The 25,549-nt window shown below is 40.6% G+C and overlaps 1 protein-coding gene across 6 annotated transcripts in view; it reads right to left on the minus strand.

The window, feature by feature from the left end:
• gpc6a (glypican 6a) overlaps nucleotides 1–25,549 on the minus strand; it is a 297,605-nt gene that overhangs the window by 198,971 nt on the left and 73,085 nt on the right. The window contains exons 2-3 of one of the 6 annotated variants that reach the window (XM_046032411.1): nucleotides 9,729–9,792; nucleotides 9,384–9,424 (exon numbers count right to left, since the gene is read on the minus strand). The exons of 2 other annotated variants lie outside the window; for them this stretch is intronic. In XM_046032411.1, the coding sequence (XP_045888367.1) occupies nucleotides 9,384–9,424; nucleotides 9,729–9,742 (55 nt within the window). In that variant the 5' untranslated portion in view covers nucleotides 9,743–9,792. Of the gene's footprint in view, nucleotides 1–9,383; nucleotides 9,425–9,728; nucleotides 9,793–17,248; nucleotides 17,366–18,199; nucleotides 18,218–25,549 lie in introns of those variants that run through there. 3 more of the 6 variants (XM_046032414.1, XM_046032413.1, XM_046032410.1) reach the window with 3 other exon arrangements.

The raw sequence follows: 25,549 nt of genomic DNA on the forward strand, positions 1-25,549 counted from the left end.
CTTTTTAACTTTTTAAAGCAATGTGGAAAGTCCGTTTTTATCTCTGGTCCCATTCCCACAGTTGGTCGCGGTGCTGGCCGCTTCAGTAGACTCCTTGGCCTCCACGACTGGCTCCAGTCCGCCTGCAGGGCTCACCGTGTGTGTTATGTGGATAATTTTAATATTTTCTGGCAAAGAATGTCTCTTTTTAAGACAGACGGACTTCACCCAAACAAACGGGGCTCAGAAATGTTAGCTGCTCACATACAGCATGTGGTGCGGTCCACACATGACTTACGTGAATGACTAATCATTCATGCAGCACACCTGGACTCACCACCGCTCACTGAACAGATCTCTGCCTCACTGCCACAAACAACTGTCTCCACCTGCTGGCATGTAAAGCCGTCTGCTCCCAGCGCTGTTCCAAAGACTTCTATTCCTGTCATCATCACGCATAGACCAGTAAACCGAAATGTGCACATCCCACATAGAAATAATAGTAATCTCTTAAGGATTAGGACAACTGCACCAATTCCAGCACCCAGAACAAACTCATTTAAAATGGCTCTCTTCAATGTGAGATCACTTTCAAGTAAGACTTTTATCTTAAATGATTTTATCTTGTCTGCAAATCTAGATTTTATGTTTTTAACTGAATCATGGTTGCAAATGAATGACTATAGCCAGCTAGCTGAACTGTGTCCGCCTCAATATGATTGTTTTAGTCAACCGAGGGTCAGTGGTCGTGGTGGTGGGCTAGTGAGCGTGTATAGGAAATATTTTAAATGTCATCAAGTACACTGTGATGAATTTAACTCCTTTGAAGTTCTCACTCTTAAAGTTGGAGGGCTGCAACCTATCATATTTGTTATAATTTATCGCCCCCCAAAACCGCCTGGAGGATTTTTATCAGAACTTCCTGAATTTTTATCTACTCTGGTTTTAAATTATGACAGAATTGTTCTTTGTGGCGATTTTAATAATTATGTTGATGACCCCACCAATGTTAATGCAACTGACTTTTTAAATATGGCCACTTCTTTTAACTTCAAACATGTCAAAGGGCAAACCCATAACCGTGGTCATACACTGGACTTGGTTTTTACCCTGGGTGTCAGCATTTCCTCTGTGGAATTAGTGGACATGACCATATCTGACCACAGATGTATTGTTTTTAGCTGAGATTCGCCTGTTAATCATGCCACCTCACATAGCTCCGTGTGTTCTCGCATCTTTAATGGACAAAATGTTTCAAAGTTTTGCGCATTCTTTCAGAGCCAAAGCCAACACCTGTCTGATTCCAACACCAACAATCTGGTCGATCACTTCAATCATATCTGCTTGTCGTCACTAAATATTACTGTTCCTCTAAAAGGTTCGGCCTACGTCTAAAGCTAGTAAGCAACCCTGGATAAATGACAGCATTTGCAGCCTAAAAAGGGAATGCAGGAAAGCAGAGTGCAGATGGAAAAAATCCAGTCTCCAAGTCCATTACCTCAGTCTGAAGGATTTATTAATTAACTACAATAACATGGTTAAGGATGCGAGAACACACTATTTTTCTGAACTCATTACTACACATAAACGCAATCCCAGGTTTCTGTTTAAGACTGTGGATCAGCTGGTAAACACAACCCCTCCTTGTGCCTCAGCTCAAAGTAATGATGACTGTGAATTGTTTTTATCTTATTTTACCAATAAGGTGGTGTCAATCAGAGCCTCTATTACCCCTGCGGCCTCTTACTCAGAGGTTCCTCACCAGCAACAAGAGAGTTTTAACCAGTTTTATCCCAACGACTTGTCTGAGCTTTTAAAAACAGTATCACAAATGAGAGTGTCCTCCAGCCCACTTGATGTAATACCTACAAAGTTTTTACTGAAAGTAATAGATTCTGTTGGGCCCCATTTGATCTCTGTTTTCAACAGCTCCCTATCTACTGGTTGTGTCCCTGATTATTTTAAAACGGCTTCCGTGAACCCACTTTTAAAGAAACCTGGTTTAGATCCCTCCCTCCCATAAAATTTTAGACCAATTTCAAAACTGCCTTTTATTGCAAAGATTCTAGAAAGAATTGTGTCCAAACAGCTGCTCACTGTACTGCAAAATAACAATAATAATAAACCACAATAATAAAATAATATTTGAAAAGTTTCAATCTGGTTTCAGGAAGTACCACAGCACTGACACTGCCCTGCTTAAAGTCACCAATGACCTTTTAATGTCTGCTGATGAAGGCATGTGCTCAGTCCTGGTACTCCTGGACCTTAGCGCTGCTTTTGACACCATTGATCACAACATCATGTTAGACAGACTGAGGCACTGGGTGGGGATCTCTGGTACTGCCCTAGAATGGTTTTCATCCTACCTGTCAAATAGGAAGTTTTGCGTGTCTGTAAACAACTATGTCTCTTAGTTCTGTCCAGTTAAATATGGTGTGACTCAGGGGTCGATCTTAGGACCCATTTTGTTTTCCTTGTATCTGCTTCCCCTTGGACATATTATCCATAAATATGGTATTTCTTTTCATATTTATGCTGATGACACACAAATATACTTGCCCGTCAAATCCACAGACCCTGGAATGCTGAGTTCACTTAACAACTGCCTTTGTGAAGTTAAAAAATGGATGTCAAATAATTTCCTCCAGCTGAACTCAGACAAAACAAAAATCCTGGTCATTGGGTCCCAGCAGATGGCAAAACAAATACTGCCATCTGCTGGTTCCCTAGTAAATCACATTAAGCCTGTGGCAAAGAACCTTGGTGTTTGGTTTGAGAGTAATTTAAATTTTGAGCACCAAATCACAAAGCTTGTTTAATCACGTTTTTATCAACTTAGAAATATAGCAAAAAATCTATGTTAACTTTTAAGGACACCCGAGACCATTTTACACGCCTTCATCTCATCACGCCTGGATTATTGCAACAGCCTTTTCATCTGTTTAACCCAAAAATCTATTGATCGACTCCAGACTGTCCAGAACTCAGCTGCCAGGCTTTTAACCAGAACAAAGAAATATGACCACATTACTCCTATTTTAGCTTCATTACACTGGCTCCCAGTATGTTTTAGAATTGACTTTAAAATTCTATTGATCACTTTTAAAGCTCTTAATGGCCTCTCGCCTTGTTATATTTCTGAACTTTTAGTCCCATACACACCAGCACGTACCTTGAGATCCTCGGGCAGAGGTCTGTTGTCTGTTCCAGAGTCTCGACTGAAAACTAAAGGGGACAGAGCGTTAGCTGTCAGGGCCCCGAGGCTCTGGAACAGCCTGCCCGAGGAAATCAGGTCAGCTGAGTCAGTGAACTCTTTTAAGTCCCTTCTTAAAACATACTTTTATAGGAGAGCCTTTCCCGATCTTATTTGACTTTATTTTATCCCTTTTATTTTATTCTATTTTACTAATTTTATATTTATCTTAAATGTGTATTTTAGTCTTTTCGATGTTTTCATGCTTTTATCTTGTATTGTTTTTGTATTATTGTTTTTTGTGTATTATTGTCTTTGCACTTGTTAAAGCACTTTGTAATTTGTTTTTGAAAAGTGCTCTACAAATAAAGATTATTATTATTATTATTATTATTACACAGTAGGAATAACATATTTCTTGTAAATCTCAACCTAAACATTAATGTAATCAATTAAAATGTAAAACCAAATGTATTTACCACTGTCAGGGCATTACCTTTTAGTTAACATCAGAGTTCAGAGCCACGATCATAACATCATAACAGGCACCTTCTGAGCAACATGTTAACATATATAAATCTGCTTTCTCTTTTTTTTTCTGAACAGGTATCACCAGAAACATTTTTCTTTTATCAGGGAGCAGCATAAGCAGTCTACTGTAGTGTAGTGAACCAACAGTGTGGATTTGTGCATTTTATATTAAATAATTTGGAGACTCAACTCCTCTTTTCTCTTCCTGAGAGAAGGAGGAGGGGGGTTGAGATCAACTTTCAACAGACGGCTGAAGAGACCCCAACAGAAGGGGGGTGGAAAGGTCGCTTTCCCTAAGTGCTATTCCTGAGCAGCCTGATCGTAAAACTGGCACCTTTGATTCCGCAGCCTGATAACGCGGTGCCTGACTGTTAAACTGACAAAAGGGACATTAACCAGCGATGAGCATTTTTCTAAACAGCCTATCAGAACTCTTCTTAAAAGGGGGCAGGAAACCCTAAACTCCCCCCCCCCCCCACACACACACGTAACCGTGGCAACTGACCTTGCTCTGTGTTTCATTACCTTATCAAGGGATACTCCTTCTCACCCAGGTGTGACAAAATCCAGGACACCAAGGACAGCTCTGAACTTTATGTAAACAAAGACTGCAGTCTCTAAAGACTCAAAGCATTACCTGTTTAATTAAATAATCTTTTAGTTACTTGATTACGTTTGCCTCTATTTGAGTAGTTATCATGTTGTTGCTATCTGTTGTTGATATTATTGCTGAAAAAGAATCTAAATAAGTTATGTGGTGTATAATATATTTTTGCAGTGTTTTAATTTTCAGCAAGGTTAAGGACACCCCTTCATTTTATGTGTAACCAATGCTTGTTCACAATACTTTCTCACACAATTCCTTTAGAAATGATGATAAATGTCATACTGCACAGCTTGAATTTAAGGCTAAATAACTAAATTTTCCAGCTCCTGAGAAGATTGTTTTTGGATTAATCTAAGCTTTCCTCATGTAACCTGAGCTCCCCCAAGTGGACGAAATAAGTATTACATACCATCATCGGAAATGCCGTTAATGCATAAACTCTCACTCATTATTTATCATGACCAATAATTTGACAATTGTTTTCCTGTTACCAAATGCGTTTGACCAGTGAGGTTTGATTGTGGGAAATATTTGATTATAATACACGCAAATATATTTTCTTTTTCTTTATAGACATATTAAAAGTTTAGAGAGACAGTCCCTCGGGAAACCGGAAACAGCCTCCCTGCGGGAAACGAAGGGACTGCCCTCTGGGGAACCACGCCCCAGACAACAAAAGAGCGACACACGACGTCGTTCGCGCTCTCTTCCTCTTCGCTCTGCTCTCTGGACGCTTCGGCACGCGCCCGGCGTGCCCCTCCCGGCAACGCCCTAAGAATTCGACCAGCGCAACGAAGTCTTTGTTCGCTTGAAGCTACACACGCGAAGTGCCGCGACTTCAGTCCCTCAGTTCCAGCAACTTTACTTGTTTTATTTTCTTTCTTATGTTTTGTTAAAAGTTATCAGTCCGTTAAGTTACACTGGTCTAATTCAGGAACGACCAAGTTCCCTTTTAAGCTTTTTCGTCGAGCTAACTTCACCGAGGTCAGACCCAGCCACGTGGTCTCGCCAGCGGCAATGAAGGACACCTGAAAAACAGCCGAATTGCCAGACGGAGGACGGCCAACCCTTGAGGGTTTTTCTTCATTCAGACACGGAGAGCCTTGGAGAATCCCCTAGCAAAAAGCCAGGATCGGGCCGCTAGCATGGGACCCGTGCAACAGGCCAAAGCAGGCTGCCGACAAGCAGTTAGACCAAAACAAAGCATTCTGTGGTCAGGGATGACCCATAGTGTTAATATTGTCTTTTTAACTCCTAAACTCATAGCTTACTTTCATTAGTTCTCCTCTGCTGTATGAGTCAAATGCTTCCCACAATCGAACCTCCATTCTCATTGTTTAGCCATTGTTTATTTCTCTGATGTATTTAACCACCTTTTTATATCACCTTAGTTAGTTAATAAATTCACTGTAACCAAGGAATTGTGTGTGTTGCCTATTTTTACATCCCTGCCAAGAGAATTTACCCTTTAGATATGAGACTGACTGATTTAAGATAATTGAGCGATTATTAACTAACTGATCACTGGTGAATAATTGCTACCTAGAGGTCCGGAGACTCTAGGTTAATAACAACTCCGGTGGTGCCCTGCGAAACGAGAGATTTATAGATTAATGTTGTCTGAATATTAAAATTCATAATTGGGTATTCTCATAAATTTATTAAAATTCATAGGTAGTTTAGACATGCTACACTATGTTCAGTAGCAAGTGTCCCTGTTTGAGTGAAGGTGAAGTGCTCGCCTCACGCACACGCCTGCAGCGGAAGTTGAATTGTCTTAAACTTTTTGTACACGAGGCTGAGCACAAATCATTGGAAGAGAGACTGATCCTGGCTGTTTGAGAGTTTGTTTGTGAGCAGAGCATCCCCGCAAAAGTAGATGAAGGCCTATCAGGTAAAGTTATGTAACGTTATCCTATAATTTTAACTTAAGTTAAACAGGCTACAGTTGTATAGTGCACAGAAGCCAGAGTGCCTGCTGTTTACTCGCGGAGTGCCGTCTGATCACCAGAGCAAAGAGCAACCCCACGGGCCAAGCAATTATGTTGTGATTTTAAGAACATTCCTAAGGCCGACATCTTCCCCAATACTCAACAGTCAGCGTGCAGTGTGTAGCTATCCACTTCGCAATGGCATTTGTTCGCTTGTCTTGCTTTTGTTTATCTACTTCTACCACATGCTGCATCCAGCGTAGTCTGCCGAAGCCTCCCTCCACTGCTTGTTTGGGTGGGTGATTTGCAGGCTGATCAACATTCCACCCCCACGTGACCCATGTCTGTATAGCCCGTTTTCCACTGCACAGTACAAGCTCGACTCCGATTGACTCGAATCGACTTTGTTTGGTTTTTCATTGTAGAAAAGTTGTACCTGTACTGGCTTCCAGATATTTTTTTCTTATCACCTCAGTTGAGATTCCAAGCGAGCTGAGGTGATACTAAAATGTGATGTGAAAACACAGCAGACTACTGATTGGTCAGAGAGAATCGTCACTATTCACTGCATCATCATTGCGCGCGCCTGACAGAGGCCAGCAACAGAAAGTTTTATATTTTACAATTTTCGTATGTAAATTCATCACTACATCCACTTCTGAGAAGTTTTGAGGTGAGAAAACAACTGAGTAGTATTCAAATATTGACAGTTTTATGAAAAATGCCCTCTGCTCCGGTCACACAGACTGCTGCAGCAACAACGGCAGAAGAACACAGCTGTAAGGTTTTCATACCGCTTATCTGTCTTTACATTCTGAGTAATGTTGAAACGTTTTAACTTAAAGAGAGCTGTATGGGTCGCTGGTGTGTGTGTCGCATTAAACCTTACGTCGTGGCAGTTGTGTGTGGCGTCGCTACGAGGACCAGCTACATTGAGGGGTACTATCTCTGGCTACTATCTGCAATGGAAAACGACCACGGCCAAAGTCGAGGCGAGTTGAGCTAGTACTGGTAATGGAAAAGCGTCATAAGTGTATTCAGAGCCAGTGAGCAGCGTCTTTCAAAATAATAATAATAACAACGGCTGGGCTGAGCCCCCCTTGGACCCGTCCTGGGGCTTGGCGGGGTTGTCGCTGGCTCTGGGGTGCTGCCTGTGCTCGAGGGGCTCTTGCCACAAGCCCTGGGCTGGAGGGACCTGGCATCCTCTTGCTTAGGGGGGTGGGGGACGGGGCTGAATGATGGGGCCAGTCTGGAATCTGGACCATGTGGGGAGGACCATTCTAGTCTCCCTATGACCTCCTTCACCTTCCCCCTTTTGGTCATGTCTCACTACATACACCCTTAGGAATCTGGGGGGCAGGCAGGCTGCTGGGCGTTTGGTGAGTGGGGCTACTTTACTGCGGCCTCGCCCTTCTTCGTCCCCTACTAGCCGCCCCTCGATTTTAATTACACCTTAGACACAGAGGGCTTGGGGGGTGGGAGGGGCACGTTGGGAGGCTCCACTACCTGAAAGTAGTAGGGTGCCTGTGTCACAACTACCCTCCAATTTTAACTGTACCTTAGTTACCACACACCTTATCTTTACTTCACCATACAACACTTCACAATCCATGACATGCAACCAACACAATATAATACATTTACAGAGGCAGGCGGGGGGGTTGAAGGAGTGTTGGGGGTCTCATTGGCCTCGTGCCCTTCCTCAGGAGCCCCTGGGTGTCAGGGGGGCCGTGTGGTTGGTGTCCGCCTTGTCTGACAGGGGTCGGGGGGGGTGTGTCTCCCCAGGTGTGGTGGCCCGCTCTCGGCACGGGGGTCTGGGGACTCGGTTCTCTGGCTTTTGCTCATTTCTGGGGCGGGTGGTGTGTCCCTGGGCCTAGGGGTCCGTAGTCTCCTCTCCTCGCCGGGCCCCTCTTCAACAGGCGGGGGGCTCCCGCAGCTTCCCCCTGCCGCCTCTCTCACAGTGGGGAGATTCGGGAGGCACTGGCCTCTGTTGTGTGCGCACCGCGGTCGGTCCGGGTGCCGCTCTTCTGCAGGTTCCGCCTTTTGCTTTCCGACGGCATTGCGTTGTCAATTGGCATTTGGATGGCCGCTTGTCTTTGGCGTTTGTTGGTCGGGTCGGGGTCTTCTGCGTTCACGTCGCGGTTCGTCTGGGAGTAGACCCCTCTCCCACCCCTATTGGCTACTGGGGGTCTTGCTTACCTGTTGCTGGAGACGGTGTGGCGCGGTTGTGGCATCCCACTCTCACGATGAACTACATTCTTTAACAGGCTTATGTACACTCACCCACACGCACTCAGACACATACAGTCTCACATATAGACACACACAAGCAAAGGTTCTCCCTGGTAGAATTATTCCTGATGTTTTTCATTCAGTTACTTATTTAAATTAATTGTTGTTATCTCAGCTCTCACTGCGGTGCCGAGTTGTTTATTTATGTTGCCTGATTTATATTTTTTTCTCGTTGTCATTTCTCTCTCAATTGTCTTCCTATGTCAGTTGTTCATTGCTGCTGTTCAGCTGGTTGTCTATTTGTTTTTGTTTGTTTATTTTGTGTGTTTGTTGTTTTTTTGTTTTTTTTGTTGTTTGTTTTTCTCCGCCCCAAGCCCCCCTCCCCGTTCTCTTGCAGGTTTTGTTGCTTTCTGCAATTGGTGTTTCCTTCTACTATTTCCTGTTGTCCCCACCCCCCATCCCCGTTCTCTTGCAGGTGTTGCCCTCTCTCTGTTTATGTGGTGTTTCTGTACCCCATCCCCATGTCTGTCCCGTCTGGCACAATATGGTATCCAGCTCCTCATACTCATACCAGGCTGCTGGGCAGGACAGGTTTTAAAAAATTAAATTAAATTAAATAAAAAAATAATTATAATAATAATAAAAACTGCATTAAAGTGCAATAAAATAATTGTCAGCGTTAATTAATGCGTGTTAATGCGATAATTAACGTGCCCAGCCCTAGTATTTATTAAACCTTTATTTAAAGTCTCTTTTCCCTTGAAATGTTCATCTTTGAGAGTGTCCTGGCTAAGATGCGCAACAATAACAGTGAGTTACAGAAAAGTAACATACTGTAGATAATATCAAGAATCACAAAAATGCAATTATAAACCAAATAAAGCCAATAAATAGATATTCAGTGTACTCAGTATTGAATAAGAATCAGTCCTCCTCTCCATAGGCCATCTGTTGGAACAAAATCATTCTTTTAGTGAGTAGTCTCATTCAGTCATGAACAGTTTGAAAACCCACAAAATGCCTTTCATCTGTAAGTCACTAAGGTTTGCATATGCCAGTGTGCACACATTTACAACTTAAGAAGGAGAACACAGAAAAGTTACTAAGAGCAAAACATGAATTCATTATTAGCACATGAAAACCATGAACCAACGATTGTGTGATCTACACTGGGGAGATTCATTTGGGACAGTACTAGTAGTGGATCAAGTTTCAGTCCCTTTCTCATCTCCAGTTCTTTATTTAGTCTTACCTGAAAGGGTTCATTCTTGTATCTCCTTTATAATGACAAGGTTGGCCTTTCTTACTCTGTGAAGCTTAGAATGAAAAAAAAAAATTCAGATCAGCTCCATAACGCTAGAGATTTAACTGACCTTTACAGATGCAGCAGGGGAAGCAAGAACCCTGCAACGTCAAATGCATCATTTTGAGCTCTTAAAGATGCTCGGGCGATTAAAGATTAGTTGCCAGCAAAACTGCTTCAGTAGCATGTGATGGCAATATATTGTATCCTCACATGATAATAAAAGACAGAAGCTAAATTTCAATATATCTTGATCATAAATAGAAAACATCCTCTCATTTAATGCAGACGTGATATAAAAATGCTATTTGTCTGCTTGTAAAATGGCAAAAAGGTCCTTCTTTGTATTGTGAAACAAAAGAAAAATATGAATAGTCCTTCCACTACATTTACAAAATAATAAATCTTCTGAAGCAGCAGTGCCACATTTGAGGCAAAAGACCTTCCCATTAGACTAAAAAGGACAATAATGCCTCCAAAAACAGCTATGGGGGCTACATACTCCGACCTTTCACAGCGAAGCACACGTGAGGAAACTGTGTTATCCTTGTTTGCAGCAACATAAGATGATGATGGTCTACTTTGGAGGTGTAATAGCAAAAGTGTAAGAAGGAGCATAATAAATTGCCTGCTCTCAGGGAATTCTAGTTAAAGCTGTATTATTACGGGTCAATGGTGAAGTTTAGCTTTCAGGGAATCTGCATTGGGTAATATGAGGCAACTTCTGCTGAAGAAGCTAATCTTAAGGACAAGATTATGCCGTGGCTGGTAATGCTGAAGTTGCTGCTGTAAGCAATTAAAATAACCTAAAAAAGGACAGACACAAGTTTTACAGCATAAAATCCATAGAGGTATTATAAGTAACTAAAATTCCAAAAAGCTGATCCAATAATATTTCTATTGCTAAGCTAAAAATACTGCAAAAAATACAGAATTACATCAGACAGCTTCTGCAAAACATCCCTGTGGTCAAGTGAGAAAAGTAAACATGGTGGAAAACTGAGTCAAATGTGTCCTGTCTCTGCCAAGACAATTATAACCAGTAATGATATCACAAGGCTGTGGGTACTTTCCAAAAAAATCTAATGGTACAAAATAAGACAAAGCTTGCTGTCCCAAGTCTCAAGTGTATTGGTATTACCCAGGATTGTGTTTCAGGACTTAAACAGAGAACAACAGACCCATAAATCTACTGGACATCTGCAGGAAGCATCATTCACTAGCCAGCTAATCTAATTTCTTTGGTGCTTAATGCTTTGTATGTCAACACAGTTATAAGTGGACACCATCTAGTCTACTTTGGGAGAGAATGTGCATAAACAAACGGTGCTGCAAATACTAAGCAGTCATTCTGCTGCATTTACTTCTGTTGTAAACGGGGGGAGGGTTGAGCTTTTGGTTTCACACTGCACTGCTTAAACAAAGATCCCAAATGGTGGCAGTATCACGTTTCCCAAATGAGTGTCGCTCGCATATTGCAGATACATTTGTGGGTCACACAGTATATGGTACATGCTCATGAGTAAGAGACAAAAATTTCAAAATGAAGAGAGTACCTCATCGTTTAAATTTCAAAATCTGATAAACTCTTTAACTCAGAGCCAAGCTAAAAATAGCACCAATAACTCAACTGGTAACTGGTACATTGTGGCATTTCACTGTTTTATGTTTATCTGTTTTCATCAGCCACTGTATACAACCTCTTCTCATATTTGCCTACAGCTAAGAAGAAATTCTCTTTTGACTTTTTTCAAACTTCTGGTGTTTCAGTTCAGGTTTTGGAAGTCTTCCTTGTGACAACTCTAGAGTTAAGGTTTCATCACACCTTGAAAGTCCTGACGAAACATGTTCTTTTAGGGGTCGGGGGAAACCTGTATCACCTGCCTTTTGCTCATTTTGCTGCAGCAATAAGTCAGGGTGGTTTTATTTTGAGACTATACAGCCTTCCCCTGAGACCCACCTAAAAGAGAACTTACTATAGAATCGTTATGTAGAGGTAGTTAACCTCCGTAGTTAAAGATGAAAGAGGGGAGGGAGAGAGAAAAGTAGAGAGAGAGACAAGTTTTTATTAGAAAACATATGCCACGCTGTCTTCCCTAATATCTGACATCACGTATAAGTTAAGGCAGTTATTTTAGGTGGTTAGGCAGCAGAGAGCAAACCTAATATTTAAGGACTTTCTCTCCTTTATTCCTCAGACACAAAGTGACTTAATAAAAACGCAGTGATCCAAACATTGGCTTCTTTTGGCAGGATTTTTGTATAGGTTCTTGTAACACACTTTGTCTGACAGCATAACAGACCTATTATTTGGCTGATATTAATGTGCTCTTATTGGGCAACAGTGTTATGACTGTGGATGAGTTAATATTCAAAGCATTACTGGTTAAAGAGGAAATCTGGTAGCTGAAAACTGTGATGAAACTGTAAAAAGTGCTGCCTTTTCACTGACATGGAGTGAGAAGATAATGACAGCCTTTTGGGGGGGAATGAACTGTTTCCTGAAACACAAGCCCTGCTCATAGAGAAGTACAATAACTAGGAACATTAAACACCACCTGACAGGCTGACTGTGCCAGTACACTATCAGCTCCTATGCAGACATTTAACCATTCTTGAAGGCATTGTATTTGCACAAAGCACATGCATTTTGAATGTTTTATGTGATCCATGGCTGATAGGTTCCAAAAACATGTTAGTGATTAATAATCATGTCACAAGTGTCTTAAATCGTGACATGACATATAACTTAATAACTTCATGTATTAAAAGTCGTACCTTATACCTTAACATGTAGATGAGAGGTGTGTGTTAATGTTATTAATGGTTTAGATATAACAACAACAACAACAATAATAATGGGGGGGAGGGGGGGGTGTCAATGTAGCAGGTCTGTGAGGGAGGCCTGGTCATGTAGGGCTTTGTGGGTGAGGAGGAGGACTTTATACTGGATGCGTTGGGGAACAGGGAGTCAGTGGAGATTCTGGAGGACAGGGGTGATGTGGTTACGGGAGCGGGTGTGGGTTAGGAGGCGGGCAGCAGAGTTGTGGATAGTCCATTCTGGATGTAATGAATGTGTGGATCAAGGTTATTATTGTTTACGAAAACGAACGAAATAGTAAAAACTAGGTGTGAAAAAACCTTCACAAAAATACAAACGAGGCTCTACAAAAAAACGATAACTAACTGAACTGTATTGTAGGGTTGCAAAACTAACTAAAATGAAAGAGTAAATGTCATTAGTTTTTATGTTTGTCAATTTATTTCATACAGCCTACATAAGCCTATATTTTGGGTGGATATGAAGCCGGGTGGAACTGACGCTGGGGGGGGTAGATGGTCTTGCCAGACCGGCAGATCAGCGGTGCGCGCAGGTATTAGCCGATAGGCACCTGCAGGTGAGCCGCAGGTGTATTATGCTTTTGTCCTCCGCATTAAGAGTTGGCACGCTGCATGTCGAGTAGCTGTCCTGCCACGATGTGACCGAGTCAGATTTGAGTCGGTATTTGGGTTCTTGCTTTATTCGTCAGGAGAGCCCGAGTCAGAGCACCGTCTAGCCGAAGCGTAGCTAGTTACTGCTTTCCAGTCATACTTGCCTTCAGGGCTACACTATCTTCCAGTTTCTTAGCTGTGTCAGTTTTAGTCCAACCCCTTCGCCTGGCATAATGCAGCGACAAAGACTAAAACTAACACTGAAAGTAATAAAAACTAAACTAAAAATAAAAGAAAAAACATAACAAGCAAACCCATGTTAAAAACTAATAACAACTGAACTGAAATTGAAAACAAAAAGTCAAAACGACATAAAAATAACTAATGAAAAATCCAGAAACTATGATAACTGTGGCGTATATTAGAGTTCCGGCAGCAGAGAAAGTGAGTGATGGGCGGAGACGGGCAATGCGTTTGAGGTGGGGGTAGGCAGTTTCATTGATTTGGTTGATGTGTTGTTCATAAAGTGTGCATGCTCACACAGATTGCGTGTATACGCTCAGTTGCCAGTTTATTAGGTAAAGCTAATGCAATAAATCCTCCCTTCATGATCATGTTAGGTTTTTGTTGTAACTCTTTTAGAGAGGTGTTGATTCAACTTAATGATCAATTTGGAGGCTGCAATTTGTGGTGATGTTGAACTGTACTGCCTTATACTGACACTTGTTTCTATGATTTTGTCCACCCAAATGATATCAGTGACATTAAGCTAAATGTTAGAAATGCTAACATGACTTCACTGTATTAAAAAACATCTTTATTTTTCCTATTATTATTTTGTTACTTTTTAAATATCTAAATATCTCTTTTTTTGGAATTGAGTGCATGTTTGACAATGCATCAAAGTGTATAAGACAAACAATATGAATGTTTTTTTTTTTAACTGCACAGAATATTTGTTATCACACAAACATTCACATACTAGGACAATGAGTTTGACATTACCACACCATCAGAGACGCACACTGCTAAAGTGGATACAGTTTTTTACAATACAAGTGTAATTAATGGAGTTGGCTCCAACCACCTAAACTCCCCGAACTCTTTGCCTTCAGTTAATTCTGCTGTTGCCTCGTGAAGACTCTTCCCCACCTGATGATGAGCGAGTGATTCCTGCTGTTGTCATAAATAACACTCAGCTCTCCTGGATGACATCCAAGCCGACTTCATATCAGCAATAGTTCCAGAAACCTCCTGCCTTAGCAAACAGCTGGGCTAGATTCATCATTTTCTATTGCTCTTTCTCCCCATCCTGCCTTTTTCCTGATTCACCCCATTAGGCTCTGTCGCACTATGCATTCAGTTCACGGATTATCAATCAAAAAAAAATATATTTCACCAACAGAAAGCCACTCTGATGCTGCAGTATTTTCCTATGAGATGATGAAAATCCACAAATATTGAATGATAAACTGTATATCTGCAAACAGCATCTGTTATCATAATATTTTAAGAATTTATACAACCACTTTATATCTTGGTGTTCAGATTTCAAAATAATATAACAAAAATTGTGAATTTTTATTCAGTTTTATATGGTATCCATTATTCTTTGTCTGATGGAAATATCTTTGAATAAGTATAATAATACTTTAAGAAAATATTTATGACTATATCCTTCATTGTTTACTGCTGTGAATTCTACATGATAATTTAATTTAAAGTAAATGAGGACTGGAACAAAAAGGAGGACACATTAGTTTTAAAAGTTAATTATTTCATAATAAACTCTAAAGATCAAGAAAGGCGAGCATTACAAAAATTCATTCTAAAATCACTCTACTCGTACTTTTGTCAATATTACAGTGGTTCAATATAAATATAAATGGTGATGAAACAGCAAAAAGGTCAACAAATTTATTTATTTGTTTCTCCAGCAGCATGTAACGTGTTCTTTCTGTGAATATAATCCAATTAATCTTATTTCCATTCTGTAGAAGTTGCGTTGACACCTTATTTTGAAAACAGGACTTTGTCACGTGTGTCCCTCCATCCTCGCGCTACACTCACCAAGTCAGAGGCAATTTGATAAATTATATTGTATGTTGTGCTCGTATTGCATACAATTAAGACTTATTAGCCTCTCAGTTTACAGCAGCAGGAAGCAGCGGCGGAAAACACAAAGTTAGAAGTCTTTAATGTTATATATTTCGGTTCATTTTGAAACTATTGTGGAACAAATTAGACTATGGCAGACAACCATATACTCGTTAATTAATGGGAAACACTGCTATGTATATTGCATTTCTGTAAATATATCCTCCTAAATATTACACACAGGACCTGTAAAATGAAGACATGACATTGCAGACTACTCTGAGTACCTGTCAAGACATGCACTCATTCATTCTTTTGGCAAAAATATATTATATTATATAACTTTGTGCTTTCTTTCAGAAGTTAAAATACATCACGAAAGCCTCAAAACACAATACATAATTTTCAAAATTCATCTTCATTCATTCAGATGACTTAAATGCAGTGTTGGGCAAGTTACTCAGAAACTGTAATATATTACTAGTTACTTATTACTCCTTAAAAAAGTAATAATATTACTTTAGTTATAACTGGGTGATAAAAGTAACTAGTTACATTATTCGTTATATGTTCTTCAGTACAGCTCCTTAATCATTTTTAAATACGCCTAAATCAAATAAAAAGAAAATCAATATGTGGCCGTCAGAGTTGATAATTATCCAAATTATGATTATGGGAAACACTTCTTTCTAGGGCTGTCCCCGACTAAGGATTTACATAGTCGAATCAGAATCGTTAAGTCCGGCCTATAGTCGACTAATAGTCGAATCATGTGTGTTTTTGTGCACGGCGATTGCAAGCCGAAACTAAACTGAGGCTTACTGTTGACCATTTTCCCTCTCTCTCTGTCTCTCGCCTGCCATTCACCGGTCTTGTGCAGAGTTTTTGCCGTGCTGCCGACAACTGCATGCACGTTGCGGTTCCTCGCTGGTCTATTTCAAGTAGCAGCTGTTTAAAAACGAATATTCTTTGTGTGGTTCATCAACGTTGATAAATTACCCGAAAGTCCCGCAAGGTGCGGACAACTCGGCACAACACTGGTGAAGCTGTGGCTCCGTCTCTTCAGCAAGTTTCCTCCTGCCACTACACACATACATGCAGGGGCGGACTGGCACAAGAATTCAGGCCGGGAATTTGACTCGACCCCAGGCCACCTTGTTCACACAAACCACCAAACCACAAATTTTTGTGGACTAACCTTTTTATACATTGTCTATGGTAGGGGTTTTCAAAGTCTGAGACTGCGGCCTCTCCTCGGACAAAGCTTGGGAAATGGCGCCCCCCCCCCACATTTACTTTAATTTACTTGGTAAATTTCGCTCAATTCCTGGATGTCTATGAGATCATGATTATATTATCTTATCCCATAGACACTCAACATTTGAGCCAAAATAGCCTAATATTGCTGTTTGACATAACGTCTGACTGCACCAAATAGTTTTCAAAAGGCCAAAACTACTGTATCTCTGAACTCTCACACATGAAGGCTATTCTATGTGATCTGCTTTTGATAACTAATGCAATAAGTAATGTAATATTGTTTCATTTCCATTCTCTGAGCCTCCCCTGAAACTGTTTGAAGCAGGTATAGTCTTTGCCATGTTCATCTACTGACTTTTGGGACCGATCATTAAAGTAGCCTATGTGAACACTGAGTTTTCAAGATGAGGGCGGAGCTTCATCACAGTGCCCACTGCTACCAAGTAATTTAATACCAAGTTTACATGACCCCGGACTCACTGAGTCTGCCTGCGTCGTGGCTGCCGGATCGGATCACAGCCATTTTAGTCTGTGCTCACACCAGAAGCACTGCAGTGCGTCCCACAAGTGTCTGCTGCTTCGCTCCAGAGAGAAGCAACCAGTGTATTTTTGCGCGGCATCCATCAAGCGGCACTGAGCAGATGAACCGGGCAGGAAGTTACTGTAAAATTATTACTTACCCAACACTGCTTAAATGTGAGATAAAAAACATGGCAAAATGCTGTCATTGTTATGGTCCTGCAGTATCCCCTCCTTATCCCTTGTGTTTTCCTGCTGTTTCCCGTTCGTTCTCTCGCTGTTGTCTGTGTGGTCTGTCGGGGTGTGGCATTACACTCCGGCTCCTGCTGTCAATCACCTCCTACTCACCTGTCTGGCATTCCACTAATCAAGAAGCTGCAGTATATCAACTCCAGATCTTCACTGCATTCTCTACCAGATCGTCAGTTAACCTCAGTGGTATTTACACTACAGCCAACTTAACCTTTCTTAGTGAGCTTCTTCATGTTATACCCTGTGAGATTCTTGTTTAACAGTGTCTTTCCTGTACCTAGGATCACTACTGTCCTGAAGCCTATAACCTCGCTCTGCTCCTACGCCCCATTGAACCCTTTTTCACCTATACATTCAATAAACTGTGTTTAACAATTTTTTCAATAGGACCTGTTCGAGTCTGCTTTTGCAGCCAGAGATCTCATATTCATATTAATACTGCATTCAACTGATAATCTGTTTTTACATTTCACTCAATTAGTGTGCCCAATTGTCTTGTTGAGACTGAACATTTTCTGAAGTTATGCTATTTTGTACATACGTTTAACTGCCTTGACAAAAAAGACGAAAGACGGTGAATCTAAAAGCTAAGACTTAATGCAACAAAGTTACAAGCTAGAAATGACAATATCCCAAAAAAAATATGACTGACAAGACTTAAATATATATTATTTTAGGGCTGCACAATTAATCAAATATTGATGGCGATTACAATTTTGGCTTCCCACAATTACATGAATATGATTGACAACGATTTCGCCATTTAAAATGTGTGCTTTACTCATGGAAAAATCTGCTCCATATCAAATCAAGCACTTTCTAAACTTACAGCCAAGGGGCCGATTTGGCTGCACGCTCACCCTCCTGCTACAGTCCTGAATAGACAGCAAAGTCCACGAGGCCGCATGTTTCCGTTGGGCCGCGGCAGGTGGGGCTGGTTGGGGCCCTTCTAGTCAATGCTTGGGAGTCCATCAGACGCAGCGCCTCCCAGGAGCGTGCCAGAAGCAGCTCTCAGCTCCGCAAAGAATACACAAGTCTATTTTTGACGGAAGCCACTTCAAGCTGCACAGAGCACATCGAACTGGGCAGATAGTCAGACACAGAACGGCATAGAGAAGTCGGTCAGTTTTCAAAATAAAACACCCTGTGCATACTCCTGATCATAAATCAACAAAAAACACAGTTAAAACAGACAAAAAAGAACCAAGTATCTATTGCCTACTTAATCATAGAAGAAGCACAAAAAGCAAGCACTGATTACCAAATCAACAAAATCTAAACATGTCAGCAAAATCAGGCAGGCAAAACGCTCTTATTCTGAAATGCTCCCTATGGGAGATGCAGCCAATCAGACAACCAAACAAAACCAGGTTGCAGAGAGCCATTGCTTTTAAGCAGAGTAGAAGCCATGGGAAGAAGCACAAAAAGGACTAAATAACAACAAGCCAACAATGTGCTCAACTCCTGAAATGCGTCTGAGACAAGTTAACGCTGTGCAGAGGACAAGACAAAACCGTGGCACAGCAGTAGCCGGACTCAGTTGACTTTCCGTGTAAAATGTTATTTATATTATTTATAAAACAGTTGGCTGTTTTTTTCATTTTTTTCATTTTTTTTATTTCAAAGTGCAGTAAAAATACATTGTCCCTAAAATCAATGAATGATTGTAATAAATAATCGTGATTATTATTTTGGCCATAATCTTGCAGCCCTACATTGTTTCAAAAGTTAAAATGATTGAAATTTCAGCGACAACAAACAAACTGCATTTGTTGGGCTTTAAGAAGAGAAACTACTTTTAAGACCTTTAGAAGGACCTATGAATTTCTGGTTTGTGGAAACTAATACACCAGTGTTTCCACTATATGCATTCAGGAGCAGTGGTGTGCCGCTGCAGTAAATGTAGCCTGCTGTGTCGACTGTGTGTGTTAGCTTGTCAAGACCAAAAAAAGTCTGTCTGTTGTTTTCCCAACTGCTGAAAAAGTGAAAGTTTGCACTAACTAACATCTCCCCTCCCCTTCAGACTGCGCAGCCGAGTAGTAAAGCTTATACAGTAGGTTACTTCTTTTAGCAGCTATGTAACTTAACATTAGCTCAATTTATAGAAAGTAACTGCTAGCTGTATTTTATCACAACCTACTTGTCCAATTTTGAGGTCATCAAGTACAAACTTAGAATAAACTGGTGTAGCCTACAGCTCTGTCCTGTAGCCTACAGACAGGTACATCCTGAATTATTTTTCAGTTTTCAGACGAGTCTGAAAAAGTGGTTGTTAGGAAAAGAAAGGATGGTGGTTACTGGAGGAGCTGGGGTTAGTAACTTAACGCAAATTAGTGATACAAACTAGTCCTTTTAAGCTAATGTTTCTTTTTTTTACTTTAATAAGCAAATAAAATGCACCTCAGGAGGGAGGTGGTTTCTCGTGTTGCCTATTTTTTATATTAATGTCAATGTCAAAAGCTGTAAAATGTAGACACAAAAGGCAAACATGAACAATCTTATCTATAATGATTCTGAGGTCATATTAACAGGGTTTTAGGGTGTGATGCCCAAAACAACTGTGCAAAGTATCATAACCAAATTAATTTCCCCAAATCTAAATGTTGTAGTTCCTCCCCAGTAGACTGATCTTTGGGCGTTGTTTATTATCTGCTCTAGCTTTTCCATCTATTTGTTCAGATATGTGGTGAAAATAATGGCCCAACCTTTTTATATACAGTCTATGGGCCCAACATGATCTGGAATTCATTTAAGCTCATATAAAACTATGGGGAAACTGAAATTTTAAGCTATTGTAATGTGGATCGTGTTGGGGTTTAATATTCAGACATATTACGCACTACACGCACAAATCTGTTTCCACTTCACCTCCGCTACTACAACTCTGTCCTAGGGGAAACACTGTGGACTGACAGAAATAATGGATTTCACTGATTAATTATGGTGAAAGAAACAGCTAGTGTGCTTCCTGTCAGAAGTCCTTTGAAAAAACTTGGATATCTTCAATTATTCACATATTGATTCAAATTACAAAAGGATGTTGCACATATATAGGGGCTGAACGTAACACATTCTGTAGTACTTTACAGAATGTCACAGCGTGACATCTTAAACACGAGCTTAAGATTTTATCTCAGTCGGTATGAAATCTGGTTTACATACAGACGTCATTCATGTACAAAGCATCATCTGGTTTGTCCAGTGTCCTGATCTGTTCCCAGGGCTTCAGCAGGTGTTCTGCTCATCCACAGTTTTCCTCCAGTGAGGAGGCCTGTATGTATGAGCCACTGCTGAAGGATCAGAGTGTAGCCTGAAATTAACTGGATATTGATTCAGTGCAGAGCAGTCCCCAAGACAGCTATTTGAAGGTACAGCATACAGATAGTTTGGCAGCATACTGCTGCTGAATTCAGACCAGTCAGTGACTCATGGTGTCTTCATTTGGTCACAGAGGCTGGAATTTCTGTCCAGTTAAGAGCCCACCTACATCACAACAATGAAAGGGAAGCCACTAACATTGTACTGTCAACACTGTCTCCACGAGATTATGCTTAATGTACAACAAACAAATACATTTTTTGCCTTGATTCGATGACTGACAGCAAATGACGGGAAATGAAATCTGAAATTACACGCAACAATGGTTTCCAGCCGGATGCAAACCAGGGAGGTTGCAGTTCATGGTCAGCACTTTAATCCCTAGGCCACCAGGGCACCCCAACCAATGCATTTCTAAATAAATGTAATGCAACCCAAATTTTTTTTTTTAATAACTAACAGAAATGCATACCTATAGACATAAATAGATACATTTGTGTTCTTCCAGCAATATCCATGTGGGGTGTTGATGGGGCAAAGGATAAGCCACATTCCTTTGGTGTGGGAGACCTGGGTTTGATTCCCACCACAGCATCCACCTATGTGTCCCTGAGCAGAACACTTATCCAGAGATGTTTTATAGCGAAGACACACCACTTTAAGAATCCTTTTTTAAACATTATTTTGGGGCAAACTCATCAAACCTTTTTAGCAATTTTCATCAGATTTTACTGCTCATTCTATACATACAGTTTTTATGTCCTGGTTACCAGTGAGAGTACAGTTCTGGCTCTCTCCCCTTTCATTCAGATAGGGGGGCCTGGTCTTGTAAGTCCAAAATAACTGAACGGAGGCGATACCAAGATGGCTGCCGAGTGGCGGGACCTGCCTATAAGGACTTTGACTTAACCCCTCGTTGCTCCAGAGGCGTGCGACCTCTGACATATATAGCATTTGTAAATCGCTTTGGATAAAAGCGTCAGCTAAATGACTAATTATCCACTTGGAGCAAGAAAAGCTGATAAATGATTTCATGTGTATGTCTCTGACCAAAAAGCAATATCCGTATCCTTAATGCCTAATAAACATGCTAAATGCATTTTCTTCCTCACAAAAAGCAATGCTGATTTTATTTTTAAACACGTTTTTGTTGTATATTTGCTAGCTGGCAGTCTATAACCTTATAAACAGTGCTTGTATAGGCAAGTTTTGTACTGAACTGAACAAGGGAGCTAGCAACCTCCTAGTAGCAGACTGAATGTACTACTGCACTGAAGACAGTCATAATCAGTGCCGAATGTTGGGCCTTTGAGCAACGATGCGTTCACTTAATGATGTACAACAAGTGTATTTGAACCTTGATGAGATTGCTTAGCTTAGAAAACAAACATGAACGAACTACAAAGTCAGTAACTACGAAACTTGGAAATGAACTCAACGAAGTGATTCAAAAATAGCAAAGTGACTTTACTAACCATAACCACAGTGTTTTAATAGCCTAAACCTAACAACACGTGGAGCTCATGATGCAAGATCAACTAGTGGATGTCTTTACAGACATTTCCAATCTTTAACTGCCCCAGTCTGTATTCACCACGTTTTAAGACCACCATTGTCCCTTGTCCCTAAAAACACTAAAGCACTCTGCCCAAACAACGACCGCCTAGTAGCACTCAACTGTGCTTTGAGCAGTAAAAGCCTTTATCACCTCCTCTCTCCCTGACTCACTGGACCCACTACAATTTGCGCACAGGCCAAACCGATGACGCCATCGTCCTAGTGATCCATACACCCTCTCCCTTCATCCCGCAGGCCATAAGACTGTTGAACTCTTGAACTTTACTACTATCTACTTCTGCCATACCTATACTATACTTACAGGTACTGTACATATTCTACTGCACTCGCTTACTTACAACCTGTTAATATCTTAGTACATAAATTACTACCTATTTATACCTGTACATATGATAGTATATAATTACTTTACTTTGTTTATAAGATGTTTTTTCCCCACAGTTTATATTTAGCCATCACAGTATGTGCATACCTTGCTGAAACCCATTCTCATTATTTATATACACTTACTACTGCACAATCTGTTTATATTACAGTTTACTATTTTTCACAGTATTATTTTTATTTTATATGTTAAATCATATTTCTTTCCCATATTTTAGCTGATGCACCATTCTATGAGTTAGATTGCAATTACATTTTGTTCCAGTTACTTTTTGTATACATACATTCACTAGCCACTTTTTTAGGTACACCTTGCAACACCGTGTTGGACCCCCTTTTGCCTTCAGAACGGCCTAATTCTTCATGGCATACTTTCAACAAGGTGTTGGAAACATTCCTCAGAGTCTTTGTCCATATTGACACAATCACGCAGTTACTGCAGATTTGTCAGCTGCACATCCATGGTGCGATAGAGGCCATTGGAGTTGAGCTTTGTGACATGGTGCATTATCCTGCTGGAAGTAGCCATCAGAAGATGGGTACATTGTGGCCATAAAGGAATGGACATGGTCAGCAACAATACCAGGTAGGCTGATGCATTTAAACAATGCTCAATTGGTACTAAGGGGCCCAAAGTGTGCCATGCTTTCATGTTGTTTATGCCAAATTCTGACCTTACCATCTGAATTCCGCAGCTGAAATAGAGACTCATCAGACCAGGCAACATTTTTCCAATCTTCTATTTATCTATCTGTCTATTCTATCTTATAGCCTACGCGAACTGTAGCCTCAGTTTCCTGTTCTTAGCTGACAGGAGTGGCACCTCGGGTGGTCCTCTGCTGCTGTAGAACACCTGCTTCAAGGTTGTGCATTCAGAGATGGTATTCTGCATACCTTAGTTTGAACAAGTGGTTATTTGAGTTACTGTTGCCTTTCTGTCATCTCGAAGCAGTCTGCTCTTCTGACCTCTAATATCAACAACGCATTTGAGTCCACACAACTGCCGATCACTGGATATTTTCTCTTTTTTGGCCCATTCTCTGTAAACCCCAGAGATGGTTGTGCGTGAAAATCCCAGTAGATCAGCAGTTTCTGAAATACTCAGACCAGCTCGTCTGGCACCAACAACCATGCCCCATTCAAAGTCACTTAAATCCCCTTTCTTCCTAATTCTGATATTCGGTTTGACCTTCAGGAAGTTGTCTTGACCAACTCTACATGCCTAAATGCATTGAGTTGCTGCCATGTGATTGGCTGATTAGCTATTTGTGTTAACAAGCAATTAAACAGGTGTACCTAATAAAGTGGCTGGTGAGTGTACATGTAAGAGCATTGTTGGAGGGGGTCTGAGATCAAAGAATTTCATTGCCAAGAACTGCTTCATTATAATTTGTTGTGTACATAACATATATAAAAAACTTGGAACATTACCAGTGAACATAATCCAGGCAGATATTACATTTCACTCAAAAGGTGTATAGGAAAACAGTAAATATACCAAGAACATCTAGAAAACAGGTTGGTCATGTATGGTGAATTATCAATGTTGATATAACAGGTTATAATACGTTTGGGCTGTTTTTGATTCTTGCTATGAACACGACAACTGAGACTCATTGTATAATACTTCTACAAGTTAATATGTATATCAAAACTGTCTCAAAGAACTGATAATTGGGTTGCTTCTGAGCGGGCTATCATGGATGAGTTGTCAGCAGCAGCCATTAAGTTGTGTACAGAGAGCACCAGGCTGGCTGTAGGCCTCCAGGGAGATATGTCAGAACCTTTTAGTGGAAGAGGAGAGGAGTGATGGAGCACCCCACCCTCATGTATCTCCCACTCAATGAGCAGCCAGACCACTTAAAGAATGCCAATGATTGGCAGCCTGAAATCTACAAACTGCTTATTGTGCTGCTAAAATGTATGAATAATACATGCCCGGCAAAGGGTATGTTGCAGTGTCTTAAAATGAACCCGTGTATCAATAGCTAGTGTATACACCTTTGAGGTTAATAAATATTCTGTTGGTACTGCTTTTATAGTGATTTTTTTTTATGGATCTGTGGTTTGTCTTTGTGTGGTTGGCCACTTTTGTCTGTGGCTATTGTAATAAAGTGGCAGTTAGAGAAGCTGTACTTGCACCAAGGTGATGGTGCAAAATGCTGAGGAAAGAAAGAATATTGAACTACATAAATTCAAGACAAGGATATGAAATGAATATTTCTGAATTGTTTAATTTTTAGTCAACACAAACAGCAAAACTTCTTGCAAGTAATTGGTTTATTTTACTGTTTAAAGCCACAAATTGTTATCCAATATATTTTATTTATATGTAAAATTCAATTTATGGGATACAGAAAATTACAGATTGAGGTTAAAGGGTCTTTAAGGCAACAAGCAGCTTCTAACAATGTGAAAAAAGACTGAAGTGGTACCTCCAGAGTGACCAAAATGGTTGCTTACGTGCACTTAAATACACCACGTGGCAGCAACTTAGTTTGTAGGTTCCTGAATTGCCTAATACTGTGTATGAGTCATTTATCTGTCACCCACAAGATGTGACTGGAAAGCACCCACATGACGTTTTAATCGGTGCAAATCAAACTAATTGTAACCTCTCTCTTGTGATGACAGGACGTTCAGCTGATTGAAGATTTTCCTAACCTCGTTCATTGTGGAATTTTCTTCCACTGCACATATCCAGTATACCATATTATATTTCATTAAAACAGATAAAGGTGGGAAGGGAGAAAAACAAAAAAAACAAATGACATTGCCTTCATGTATGTTGTGCCCAACTAACTATTTGAATGCAGAACAGCAGCACAGCACACACAAGTGATTAGCATGCTGGTAATATCCATACTCTTAAGGTCATTAGAACAGATAAACACATGCAGCACATTTGCAGAATCCTTAATGCCGAATTG

This window comes from Micropterus dolomieu, linkage group LG20, assembly GCF_021292245.1.
Source record: "Micropterus dolomieu isolate WLL.071019.BEF.003 ecotype Adirondacks linkage group LG20, ASM2129224v1, whole genome shotgun sequence".
Taxonomy (NCBI): Eukaryota; Metazoa; Chordata; class Actinopteri; order Centrarchiformes; family Centrarchidae; genus Micropterus; species Micropterus dolomieu.